This window comes from Stenella coeruleoalba (genome assembly GCF_951394435.1).
Source record: "Stenella coeruleoalba genome assembly, chromosome: 13".
Classification (NCBI taxonomy): Eukaryota; Metazoa; Chordata; class Mammalia; order Artiodactyla; family Delphinidae; genus Stenella; species Stenella coeruleoalba.
In genome coordinates, this window is record NC_137159.1 from 85256393 (window position 1) to 85270770 (window position 14378).

Sequence of the window (14378 nt, forward strand, 5' to 3'; positions counted from 1 at the left end):
TAGTTGGAGGATGTGAGTGACTATTCTTGGTGGGGCTGTCACCCACATCAGAACCGGAATTCATCAATGACTTGACATGTTGCCCAACACTCTACGATTGACTTGCTTTTTCTCATTTATCCTTGGAAAGGTCCAGGGAAGGATACAGAGAACAAACTAGTGGTCACCAGTGGAGGAGGGGCAACACGGGGGTGGGGGAGAAGGAGTGTGAGGCACAAACTATTGGGTGTAAGACAGGCTCAAGGACGTATTGCACAGCTTGGGGAATAGAGCCAGTATTTTGTGATAACTGTAAATGCAAAGTAACCTTTAAAACTTGTAGAAATTTATTTTAAAATTTAAATAAATATTGAAAAAATTAAGTAGAAAAAAAAATCCCGTGAAGTATTTTAACCCTCATTTTCAAATGAAGAAAGGGACCCCCTGGGTAAGTCACATGCCTAGGCAGTCACCCATCTGGGACCTGAGCCCAGGGTGCCCTGAGCACAGTGGCCACACTCCTGACCATGACGCTCTGCCCCCTGTTCCGTGTCAGCCCCATTCCTAAAACACACACGCTGAGAGACGCTAGAAAGGGAAGCATTGTAATAAACCAGTAATGAGCAGGAATGGCTATTTTTCAACGTCTGAGTCACCCACGGGCTGAGACAGAGCCCAGCATTTGACACTGTCTTCGGATCTGGCCACATCAACAGCTACGTTCTCCACACGGTGGAGGACCGTTCTCCACACGGTGAGGTCGACCTTCGCAGCAACCCTCCTACGCGCACAAGCCGTGGTCAGCACCGACACCCTCCTGCGCCCTGCAATTTGGGTCCCCTAAGAGGCTGATGTTGGTGAGTGCTGGTACAGTGAGGAGTAGTTTTTGTGGGGAGGACGAATCCACGTGCCCATGTGTACACACACACACACACACACACACACACATGCACGCAGATTTATTTTGCTTAAAAGCAGTTTCCTTCTCAGCAGAGTGTCCTCTGGGGTGATTCCCATGTTCCAGGGCAGCTTGAAGAACTGAGGTCCAACCAGAGTGGGGAGGGGCTGCTTCAGGGCGGGGGAGGCTTGGCAACCGCCCACCTTCGGATCTCCTCTGCCTTCTGTGATCGGTCTCACTCGGGCAGGGCTGTCCACCCATGGGCCATGCTCCCTCTTTGGGCTGAGCTGTATTCCTCCAAAACATGGTGGAATCCTCACCCCCAGCACCTGTGAATGTGACCTCATTTGGAAATAGGGTCTTTGAAAACGGTCAAGTTAAGATGAGGTCATCCTGGATGATCAGTCCCTGGTGGGACTAATCCAGTGACTGGTGTCTTTAGAAAAAGAAGAGATGTGGACACAGAGACAGTCAGGCATGCAGAGAAAAGAACACGTGAAGATGAAGACAGAGATTGGTTTGAGGCATGAACAAGCCAAGGAACACCAGAGATGCTAGCGAACTCCTAGAAGCTGGGAGAGAGGCTGGCACTGATCCTCTCTGCAAAGGGTTCTCAGAAGGGACCAAACCTGTTACCCGTTGATCCTGGGCCTCTGGCCTCCAGAACTGTGGGAGAAGAAATTTTTGTTGTTTCAGCCCCCCAGTTTGTAGGGCTTTGTTATGGCAGCCCTAGAAAACCGACACACTCCCCGTAGCTTTAGAATGAAGGTCGAGTCCCAGAGCTTTTCATGCTATGCCCACCGCAGGTGGACACTTGAGTGACAGTCCAGCCCCAGTGTGCTGGTCTGACCAAAGCCCTTGCACTTGCTGGACTGGGCCATTCCCTTGAACACTCCAGCCCTCGTTTTTGCTTGGCTGACCCTTACTCATCTCCAAGACCCAGTTCACACAGCTCATCCTCCTTCTCTGGCTGAAGGGCTGCAGGTGGCCCACCAGATCACTAATCATCGTCTCTGATGGACAGACCTGCCTCACTCCAGACTAAGAGTCCCTGTGAGCAGGGACTCTGTGTCTTCAATGCTAGCAATGAGTCCCCAGTTCACACAACACTCCTCGCTCCATCTGCATCTCCAGATTCTAAGGGTGGTTTTTAAAACGTAGCCATAGGACGGGTAATTAACTGTCTATTTCTAGCCTTTCAGTTCAGGTTAATGAGGGAGGTACATACATTCCTTCATGAGGTGTAGATGAAGCAAAGGAAAATCAAGGTGGAGTACTCAGAGTTACTATTCCTTTCCCCTGCTAAACACACAGAATCCATATTTATTCTTTTTTTCCCAGTAGGGAAAGGATGATCACTGACTTTGATGATGCTCTTGTAAACTTTGGTAGTTTTGCAAGTGCTTGTCTCTGTGGACGTAGGCAGAGGAGCCAGGCTGGGATGCTTTCTGATGCCGCCTTCCTGGGCTGGCACCGGGAGAAGGAGACACGGGAGGATGAATGGGCCCACCTTCCCAGCGTCCCAGATCGTTTTGGCTGCAAAACAGAGTTGAGAACATTCCCAAGAGAGAAAACCTCAGTGTATGTGGATGGACCTGGAGGGTATCATGCTAAGCGAAATAAGTCAGATAGTGAAACACAAAGAATCTATGATTTCATTTATATGTGCAAATCTACAAGACAAAACCAACAAGCAACTGAAACAAAACAGAAACAGACTCATAGTTACAGAGAACAAACTGGTGGTTGCCAGAAGGGAGGGGGCTGGTGGATGGACAAGATAATGTGCAGGAGATTAAGAGGTACACACTTCCAGCTGTGAGATCCCAGGGATGTAATGTAATATAGGGAAAATAGTCAATAAGATTCCTCAGCCATAAAAAGGAACAAAATTGGGTTATTTGTAGAGATGTGGATGGACCTAGAGTCTGTCATACAGAGTGAAGTAAGTCAGAAACAGAAAAACAAATATCGTATGTTAATGCATGTATGTGGAATCTAGAAAAATGGTACAGATGAACCTATTTGCAGGGCAGGAATAGCGATGCAGACGTAGAGAATGGAAGGGTGGACATGGCAGGGAAGAGGAGGGTGGAAAGAACTGGGAGATTAGCATTGACATACATACACTACAGTGTGTAAAATAGATAGCTAGTGGGAACCCGCTGTATGGCACAGGGAGCTCAGCTCGGTGCTCTGGGATGACCTAGATGGGTGGATGGGGGATGGGATGGGAGGGAGGTCTAAGAGGGAGGGGATGTGTGTGTTCGTATGGCTCATTCACTTCGCCATGCAGCAGAAACTAACACAACATTGTAAAGCAATTACACTCCAATAAAAAAAAAAAGATTGTGAAAGCTTTATATGGTGACGAATGGTAGCTGGTCTAACTGTGGTAATCATTTCATAATGTATAAAAATATTGAATCACTATGCTGTACACCCAAAACAATATCCTAGTGTATGTTAATTATTACTCTTTAAACAAACAAACAAAAAAACCCTGTTTTCCCGGTGGTAGAAGTTCCCCTTCCCGTCCACCTCCAATCCTCATAGTATTTTCAATCTTCAAGACAGCAGTCAACTAAGAGCATAAAAAAGATGGAGCCAGACAGGATTTACAAAAGTAACCTGTATTCCAGCCAAAATATCTTTAAAAAGAAATCCCTTCTAAAGGGTGGGGGGGGGGGGCAAACTACATAAGACACAATACACTTAAAATATGTATTGAAATTACAAATCAAACTTTTCCATATGATTCCAAAGTACAAAACACAACATTAAAAGGCATTCAAACAGCTCTTTTATACATCACAGTGTTAGTGGCACAAAACTTACTGACATCTCAAAAACACAAACCAAACTTGTTTTTGTTGTTTTGTTTTTACCACCACTTGTCAAATACATAATGTATACATGTGCATGACTCATTCATGCATATTTTTATACAAGATTAAAATACACCCATGGTAAAATGAGCATGGAATGAAGGAAAGGTCGGGTACCTACCCCTCCCTGAAGGCTGTTGGAATCTCGGAAGACAGGATTGTGCAAACCAAGGACGGGGAGACCACGGGCTTTACACACCCAAACAGCAGGCTCTCCTGGTTAGGATGCGTCCATCATTCTGTTTTAATGCAGCCCCTTCTCTCCAGCAGGCATTTTTGACAATACCAGTCATAACTCTTGTTTACTTTCATAAGGGCTTGGGTTAATGATAAGGAATAAACAAGCTTTGGCATTTTTTAGAGAGACCTTCAGGAAGCTTTATACATGCAAAATGTTTTCCCTTGATGATTTTACTGTGATTATATACACATCCCGGGGTATTTATTAATCAATGAGAATCTGAGAAATATACAAAAAACCCACCCTGGTTCTTTCCAATCCTCTCATTTTTAAAGACGACCAAGGGAAAATGCTCTCTTCTAATTTGCGAAATAACCTTTAACATTTGTAACATAGGAGAGAAAGATAAAATCATCTTGGAGTAATTTTTGCATATCTGATACTCCCCTTCCCCCGGGAACTGGCCTCGTTGCTAAACCGGTTTTGTGCAATAATATGCTGTAAAGAGAATTTGTTCCCCTTTAAAAAGATGCCAGAGGTGGCGGATATTGGTCCCTCAGCCCGCAGCTCCCCCTGCAGGTGGAGCAGACACTGGTCTGGACAGCCATGCGTGCTGTCAAAGGCTCTGCGCATGCTCAGGTCCTAGGTCGGTCTCTGTCCCGTGAGCATCTACAGAGACGCCTCTGAAGGCGCTGGTCCCCTGTGACGATGGCGAGCTCGGCCGGCCAGGCTGGAGGATGCAGGGCAGGATCAGGCTCAGAGACCAGGCACGGCCGGGGAAACCTCACAGCGTTGTCAGTTACCAAAGGGACTCAGATAACCCCACCGGGACAGGGGCAGAGTCAGCCGTGGTCTGTCTCCATGCTCTTCCACCCCTCCTCCCCAGATTTAAAGGCCTCTAAATGAATACACAGACGTGTGCTTCCAGAGAGTCAGCAGGAAAACCACCTGTAAATGTGTCATTTTTAATTAAGACCAGCTCCTAAGCATCGAATCACCAGGTTTTACTGGGAGGGACCGAAAGGTCAAAACCCAAACCGCGGGCCACCTTCCCACATCCTGTTTACGTCTGACATCAAGCCTGGTTCATACTGCATCCCCACAAACAACGGGATGGCATTCCTCCCTGAAAGAAAAGGAGTCATATGGGGGCGATGCAAGTCTATGTAAGGATCTCAATGCGATCCCACTGGTATCTTTCTAGGGAATAGACAGTTTTCGTTTTGTTTTTACTGAATCAGACTGAGCACTCTGAGGCATGCCTGATGCAAAAACTCAGAGCAAGTAGGTGCCCAGCCGGCCCCAGAATCTCCGGTGTTCCCTACCTGGGTCAAACCATGTGCTATGAGCAGAGGTAAAGGCACAGGGATGGTTGATGCTCTAGATGTGCACGATTTGCCCATGGACTCTTCTAGGAGAGACAAGACAGCCCGACTCGCTAGGAATAAAGGGACCTGAGCACTGACCCAGGGAATGCAACCTTTCCAAAGCCTCTGGTTCCCACCCCAAAGGAGGGGGTACTACTGTATGGACCTCTGTATGCAATGGGCAGTGGTGAGCACAGGCAGGATGACCTGGGATGATGAAGGCCTGCTCCGTGGACCACTGGACATGGGCCACGAGTCTGCTGTATTCCACACGAATTCTAAAGCGCACTCACAGATCATGAAGCCACCTCACGCCTGGGCCGCCAACCTCATCTTCAGGCCTCCTGGAGCTGTCACTCTCTCCAGAAAAGCCATTCTACCTCCAGGGCCGATCAAAACGTCTCAAACTGCAGAGACCTAGTGCCCAGGCTTCATCCAAAAAGATGGTCCCAGGCATGTTCTTATTGTTACTGAGTTTTCAAACTGCAATTATAAGGAGGATTTTTTGCATGTAATTTTGACACAGACTGGGTTCCTAAATGGCTTCGGTTTCAAAAAGAAAATCAATACTAGAGGGGAAGAGTGAGGTGAGCCTGTTTCTCCTAACTGATGAAATGTTAAGAAATAAAGACATTTCTCTATGGGAAGGTAAACCAGGACCTGAGACAGGTACCCAATTGCAGAAGTCAAGGATATAAAACACCACCACACTTTACAAATGTGCTTGCCACAAGCAAACAACTGAGATAAAAGTCAGGTTTTGTTTTCATTTTACTCCTTTGTGGAATGCTTAGTAAGTTTAAAAAAAAAGTTCCACCATGATAAATCTACAACATTTGCCTTTCTACTATGTTTAGAAGTCCCAAGTTGGATGCAATCAGTTTGCTCTTTAAAAGCCATTATTAAAGTCAACTTTCTGTGAAGAACACACTGTCCAAAGGCAATTGATGGAGTTCTGTGTGTCTTACTGATCCGGGCATCCTGCTGCCATGGTAATCGACACACACAGCCTGTAAAAGACCAATCCAAATAACTAAGTGAAATGGAAGATTTTTTTCAGCAGGGTAAGCAACAGGATTTGGAACTAAGATGATTTCTCCAAATTAGCTTAGTCATTACAAAAACTGTGAACATCCGGAAGCTTCTCCCCCAGCCCCTGGGAGTCCCCCAGCCCTGATAGGAGGCCCCCCTTCTGGGCATCAATGTCACTATTTGCTTGGTTTTGTCTGCTTGAGGAGACTGAGGCTACGGCCAAACCACAGGGATTCTCAGCAGAACTATTTCGAAGTAAAACATTTGGTTTCTGAAGACATGAAAAAATATTTACTGATACTTGGGTGAAAAGAGAGGAGTCCTGTGAGCTGAGCTGAATCACCAGAGAGAGAAAGACAAAAGGCAAACCTAAGGATGGGCATGTCCCTTCAAATGCATCCGTGTTTTCAAAGAAATGCAATGATACAGGAAACACGTTGATAACAGTACACAGCTTACAGCATCCAAAAAGTCTCCACAAGTTTCAAGAAAAACACAAAGAGCGCATAAGGCTTTCTAAATCTCCTGAAAAGTGGCCGAGCCAGAAAGGTCATTTAACCATAACTTCTTAAAATGCACATTTCAAGAAAAGGCATAGGATGGTTTCAATGCACCTTGTTGATTTTTCACTACTCAGTTGGAAAAAAAAAAAAAAAAAAAAAACCTTCTAAAAAGGATTTTACTAAATGCCATTAGTAATAAAAAGAGTTGTCATAAACAGAGTGCTTTTCTCAAGTCAGAACACTTGGATTCTGTCTGAAGTGAGATGCGATCCTTAAAAGACTGCTTCTCTCAGCAACGTGGCGCCAGCTTGAAGCCAAGGAGGAGACGGACAACATTCTGCGAGAGAAGGTCTCCTAAGCAACACCAGACGTTCCTAGTCTACCACCACCTGGTGGTCCATACAGCAGCTCCCTTGTCAAGTCTGCAGAGACAGCCTCTGTGGGACGTGCCCCACCCATGCCAGCCTTGCCTCCCCCACGCCGGGGTGACTGCACCTGGGGCCTCCGCCAACGATCTGATATCAGTCCCTGAAATCACGGCATCCGGCGTGACACTGTGAAGCTCAATGGGGCACATAAGGCAAGAAACATGTTTAGTGAGAGGGGGACGGCGGGGTGGGGATGGGAGAGAACCACGCTTCCCGTAGGTGGGGTCTTGTTCCAGCATCACGCCTTCCTCTAGGTGGGTAGGGGGTCGTCGTCGCCTTTACTGCACTTGCACTTGCAGCAAAGTACAAACGGAGTGGCCAGGAGCAGGAAAGGTGAAGCCACCAAGAGCAGGAGCCCAAATCCAGCAAAAATGCCCACAACCTGCAAGAAGGAAACAGAGGAGCAGAGGGTAAGTTGGCTGATCTGCAAGTTCAATAGCTAAAGTATAAACCACACAACATCCACGCATCCATCATCCACCCACCTATATCCACCCATCTGTCCATCCATCCATCTGTACCCACCCAACCATCCAACTACCCATCCATCCATCCATCTGTCCACCCATCCATCCACCCACCTATATCCACCCATCTATCCATCCACCCACCTATATCCACCCATCTGTCCATCCATCCATCTGTACCCACCCAACCATCCAACTACCCATCCATCCATCCATCTGTCCACCCATCCATCCACCCACCTATATCCACCCATCTATCCATCCACCCACCTATATCCACCCATCTGTCCATCCATCCATCTGTACCCACCCAACCATCCAACTACCCATCCATCCATCCACCTGTCCACCCATCCATCCACCCACCTATATCCACCCATCTATCCATCCATCCCTTCATCCACGCATCCATCATCCACCCACCTATATCCACCCATCTGTCCATCCATCCATCTGTACCCACCCAACCATCCAATTACCCATCCATCCATCCATCTGTCCACCCATCCATCCACCCACCTATATCCACCCATCTATCCATCCACCCACCTATATCCACCCATCTGTCCATCCATCCATCTGTACCCACCCAACCATCCAACTACCCATCCATCCATCCATCTGTCCACCCATCCATCCACCCACCTATATCCACCCATCTATCCATCCACCCACCTATATCCACCCATCTGTCCATCCATCCATCTGTACCCACCCAACCATCCAATTACCCATCCATCCATCCATCTGTCCACCCATCCATCCACCCACCTATATCCACCCATCTATCCATCCACCCACCTATATCCACCCATCTGTCCATCCATCCATCTGTACCCACCCAACCATCCAACTACCCATCTATCCATCCATCTGTCCACCCATCCATCCACCCACCTATATCCACCCATCTATCCATCCACCCACCTATATCCACCCATCTGTCCATCCATCCATCTGTACCCACCCAACCATCCAACTACCCATCCATCCATCCACCTGTCCACCCATCCATCCACCCACCTATATCCTCCCATCTATCCATCCATCCATCTGTACCCACCCAACCATCCAACTACCCATCCATCCATCCATCTGTCCACCCATCCACCCACCCACCTATATCCACCCATCTATCCATCCATCCCTTCATCCACGCATCCATCATCCACCCACGTATATCCATCCACCTATCCATCTATCCATCCATTTTACACACAACATCCACCCATCTTTCCATATATCTTTCATCTCTCCATCTACTCGTCCATCCACCCATGCGTGTTTCCATCATCTACCACCTGTATCATCCATCCATCAATCCATTTAGTCATCCACTCATCACCCATCCGTCATCCATCTATCCAGCATCCACTCACCTATCCATCCATCCATCCATCCATATTTCCTTCCCTTCCCTTCCTTCCTTTCACTCCCCCTTCCCTTTTTTCCCTTTTTTTCTTCCTTCCCCTTCTCTTCCCTTCACTCCTTCCACCTAAATACCCAAACATCCATCCAATTATACATCCAGTTAACCAACAAGCTTCCTCCGAGCCAAAGGCTGTATTAGCGGTGGCAAACACAGAGGCACATTAGATCTTGGCTCTCAAGGACCACCCAGTCTGGTGGAAACAGACCATGACTACAACTGATAATAATACATTTTACAAAAACTGCCATTGGGTTCCAGGGTGTAAAGGGAGCCCAGGAGCCAGACACCTACATTAGCCAGGGGCAGGAGACTTTGCGTGCAATGGGAAACGGTTGAGATTATAAGGGTTATGAGGACGTGGGTGGTAAACAAAAATGAGTGGGATAAGGCATTCCAGGTGGGAGAACAGAAAGGCACAGGCGTGGTGCATTAGGGGGTGACCAGACCTGTGTTATCCCTGGAGTTTAAAACCCAACATTTACTGCTACGAATTTTGATTTTTTTAAAAAACATATGTTTACCCCTAGGTATGAGTAAATACCGAAGGAAGTAAGCCTCAAATGTAGACATACTGTCATTCAAATCAGACAGTGAGGCTGGACAAAGAAGCAAGGGGGGTGGTTCTTTAACTGGTCCCCCCTCCACCAGCTGCTGGAGTCCAGAATCGGAATCTGAAGGTGGAGCTCGTCCGCCACCTAGTGTTCAGAGCGATAAATACATGAACCCCTTGGGCTCATGGTTCTAATCCTGACTCAGTGTGTTCACCTCTCTGGGCTTCAGTTTTCTCAATCATAAATTAAGCAGATAAAGTAAAAGATCTCCAAGAGCTAGTATCAGCTCTGAAGTATGAGGCTACGCTGCAGCATCGCAGCAGTGTGAATGAAAGCGCACCCTTAGATTTTGCTGGAAAATCATCTCACACACACACACTCTCACACACACACACACTCTCACACACACACACACACCGTGTTGTGTTTCTAAATTAGATTGTGCTTATGCTCAGAATCTGTGTTTTCTGCCGCCTGGCTGAGTGCATTTGTCTGAACATAATGTCAACGGTGGAATCACGCGGTGTGGACTCAGATCGTGCTCTGTTAAAATCACGCACGCAGATATTTCAGAATACATAAAACCCCCCAGGAAGGCATCACCGATCTGCAGGGCATCTTGGATAACCTCAACCACCTGGGACACTTTCTCAGTCTCTAGGGAGCCAGGGACTCTTGCACCAATAACACACCAAAATCCTTCACCAAATGCTCACATTCTTGGTCAATAAGACCCCATCTTCATTTTCACTCAGGCTATCTTGTCTCTTTCTTTGCATGCCATTGAACAAGCGATGTTACCCAGTGGGTCCCAACTGGTGATGGGAGGATACAGGTATTGTCAGAGGGAAGTCAGCCAACAGTAAAGAATGAGACAGGAAGCAAATACCTCACAACAAAAATAATCACTTCGTGAGCATCTTATAAGTACGTGTCAGGCAGAAATGATATACTGTAGGAAGACAGAAGGATAAAGAAGGAATCACGGTGAAACGAGGATCATTCCTACTGGCAAACCCTGATTTGAAGGAGCGGCTAAGCAGTCAGACAGTTTCTCAAGAGGTACACTCATTCGGAGCAGGACACAGTTTGTGTGACCACCATGAGCCCCTGCACACAGTCTGGTGGCTCTGCCTTAACCAATGTCCAATATGTGTTTATAGGATGAACCAGTTCAATGGAATCTAGTAGCTTCTGAATCCTCTGGCCCCAGAGAGTTCTGTGACAAAACCACTCCAGGGCTTGGGAACACTAACCCAAGTCAAAGAGATGGTGAGATGAACGGGACACATTTAATTCACTGAAACTTGGCATTGGACACAGCCTGGGTGTCTGCTGTGCCCAGGCCTGCATGCGCAGAGGCCGGGCCACTGGCCGAGGGCTGTGCTGGGGTATATGGGGGCTGCTCCCATGTCTCTTTCCAGTTCTCCATCCAATGACATCACCTTGGCAACTTGAAACAGCCATCCTGGGGGTGCTGACGCCGCCCCGCCCCCTGCCGCCCCATGGCCAGTTGTTGAATATCCTCACTGCGCTGGCCCTGTGTGTGTTCTGAGGCAGGGGATGAATGAGCTAAGGGGGCCGGTGGCAGCTGCGTCGTCTACATGGAACATTTACCGATTGCTCCCACTGCAGTCCTCCTCGCCCCACCACAGAGCCCCTCTTTTCTCTGCTTCATGAATATCTGCCGTTCTGGATTGGATAGAGTGCGAGAGAGTTAGGGTCTGCTTTTGTCCTCTGAGAGAATGGGTTCTCCTGTTGGGAGGAGGAGGTGGATGCAAATAATGAAAAACTTCTGCCCCAAAACAGAGTCAGGACAGTGAAAACAGCCCCAGGAGAGGCGTCAGGACCCGCAGGGGTCAGACAGGTGGAGATAGGGGCCTGATAAGGGAGACACGGGAAGCTGTCTCTGAGGATGGGATCGCGGAGCTGCTGTCTGCAGGAGAAGAACCCCAGCAGGGAACGTTAAGACGGCTACCCGTGCAATGAGCCTGGGAGTAGCGTTCAGGGAGCAGGAAGGAGGTGATGTGGCCGGAGTGGAGGGGTGCTGCGGGGAGTGCTGGGGGCGGCCCAGGTCTTTTGCTCAGAAGATACGGAAGCTGGGGGTGTGCTTCCCGCCATGAGGGAGACCTGGAGAAGGAGGCGATCTTGAGGGAAAATCTAAACTTCTGTTCGCGCCTGTGCTAGCTGAAATGTACCGTTAGACGTCCAAGTGGAGATGGCCAGCAGCCAGGTAGGCACGAAGCTGTGAGTTCGGTGGGGCCGCCAGGACGGAAACCGAAGTGAGGCAGACATAGCCTTGCAGTCCCGGGGGGCCGTGGGCTCTAGGAATGCACACAGAGGGCTGACACGACGTCCCCTCCCTGCCGTGGTCACAAGCGCTGGTCCCACCTGCCTATAAATGTAGAATAATGAAACCACGGTTGACCCTGGATAATGATCCAGTCCAATGTTCTCATTCCACCAATGCAACATCTGTGGCCAAAGAGCGATTCCAAAGGCCCCAGCACTTAAGACAGAGAGGACTGGGCGTCTAGTTCAAGTACAAGACACAACTTGCGTGTATTTTCCTGAGCGTAGTGAAAAACACCCTCAGAACAGGTCACTGCGCAAGGCCCCTGCCCTGTAGCCTGGCCTCGGGGGGGCTGAGTGAGGACAGCTCCACCACGTGTGAACACAGGCATCAGCAATCAGCCGCGTGTGAAATGCCAACCTCGGGCTAAGTGAGCTCTCTCTTTACAGGGAGGTGGGTCTCCTGCTCAGAAGAAAAGGAAGAGCCAGTGTGGGTGCGACTCCCCCTTGTCAGGTGCTGGCCTCCTAAGGAAGAAGATTTACTTGACTGAGAAAGAAATGCCGCCCTTGTCTCTTACGCACGATGGCTGGAACAGCGCCGGGAAAGGCAGGGGCCGCCGCACAACAAGCGTGTTTCCAGAGGTGTTCACGAGGGCAGGTGGAAGGCCCGGGTTGTGAGCCCTCAGTGTGGTCAGGGAAGGGGGCAGAATTAGGACGTGCAGAGCTGGGCATGGACAAGACAGGGAGAGACAGGGGTGGGTGATGAAGACCAGGACAACAGCGGGGCCACAGCGGGGCCAGGGAGAGGGACACAGCACAGCTGGGGGCTTGCGTCCCGAAGGCCAGTGAGTGACGAGGAGAAAAAGAGGAGGGGCTGTGGAGGGAGACCCAGAGTCAGGCCATGGAACGGGGGCCTGCCCGCCATCCCAGAGCACCTGGACATCAGCGCCTACTATGACGTCCGGGCGCTAGGAAGACACTGAATGCAATTTTCCTGAGTAAATTGATGGAAGATAATCAAACCTGCATTTCTGCTTAAGAGATTTGGTGATAAATGCAAAGTGAAACTCCACTCGCGGATCACTGACGAAGCAGATGATGAACGTGCCCTGAGCCAGAGCCCGTCTGAGGGGTAAGGGAATGGAGGCCACCAATCGGATGGAGAGCCAGGAGACTCACAAGGGAAGGGAGGCCTTTCCCAGCTTCCACGTGGATGCTTTACCTCCAAAAGCAAATTACGAGAGTGCAAGTTCCTTTCAGTAATGGAGGTTCTGTATCATGTGCTGGGAGGCTGTTCTAACTATGAAAACTGAAGGCTTAAGAGCGAATTGGTCTTGTGATTGCACACGAATGTCTGCTCTGGGCGGGGCTCTTCCACTGCACACCATGTCCCTCGCTAATTCCCAAGCCTCTGGCCTTCGTTCCTGGTTTATATGTCACATGCTTTGCTAGTTTTCGTGACTCCCTTACTTTCCTTTTGACACTGCTCGCTCATATTTTATTGTTTACCCCAAATCCAACACTAATGTGTGGACATCTGTCTACAGCCCTGTGTGTCTCCAGGGTTCCTCACACCCCAAGGAAGAGACCCCTGCACCCCGAGTGCCTTTGTTCAATTCCACCAGCACCAAGAGGGGCCTGAGATCGGGGCGGAGGGGGGGGGGCTTCCTTTGTCCATGTGGCTCCAGGGGTGACTCAGAGCTGGCACTCAGCAGGTGCCCCTGGCAGGTGCCGACCGACGATGCTGAGAGAGGCTGGTGGGAGGTGCCCCCAGGATCCTTCCTCAACAACAGGGGAGGCTACGGACCCCCATCCAGGCTTCTGCATTTCTCAAGGGCCCGTTCTCTAAATGACTGTTACCAGGAACTGCAACTGTTCCAGGACCCCAGGAACACGTGACTCACTCCCGCGGATAAGCAGGCACGAGGGCTGAGGTGTGAGCGCCCAGCCCAGCCTTGCTATTGGACAGGGTCTCCACAGCTCTCACACTCTCCTGGGAAGCTTGCCGTGCTCTTAGGGAGCTCAGGCCACATGGAGAGACAGCTCCTTATGCAGAAAGAGGGCCTTTACAGAGGGAATCAGGTTAAAATGACATTACCAGGATGGGCCCTGATCCATTATGACTGCTGTCTTTATCCATCGGGAAGTTTGGACACAGAGACAGATGTGCAGAGAGAAACATGAAGTGCTGGAGAGGCGCACCTGGGAGCTAGGACTGCAGGGAACGACCAGGGGCCGGAAGAGGCAGGCGGGGCCCTCCTACAGGTTTCCGAGGGAGCCCTGCCCACACCTCGACTCCAGACTCCTGGCCTCTAGAACCGCGAGGGAGTCTATTTCTGTTGTTTGGGGTGCTTTTTTTA

The 14378-nt window shown here is 49.3% G+C and overlaps 1 protein-coding gene across 5 annotated transcripts in view; it reads right to left on the minus strand.

Moving 5' to 3' along the window:
- Positions 1-3081: 3081 nt before the first annotated feature.
- RNF144A (ring finger protein 144A) overlaps positions 3082-14378 on the minus strand; it is a 115853-nt gene continuing 104556 nt past the window's right edge. For all 5 annotated transcript variants that reach the window (XM_079940112.1, XM_079940111.1, XM_079940113.1 and 2 more), the window contains one exon: positions 3082-7658. In XM_079940112.1, the coding sequence (XP_079796238.1) occupies positions 7527-7658 (132 nt within the window). In that variant the 3' untranslated portion in view covers positions 3082-7526. The remainder of the gene's footprint in view (positions 7659-14378) is intronic.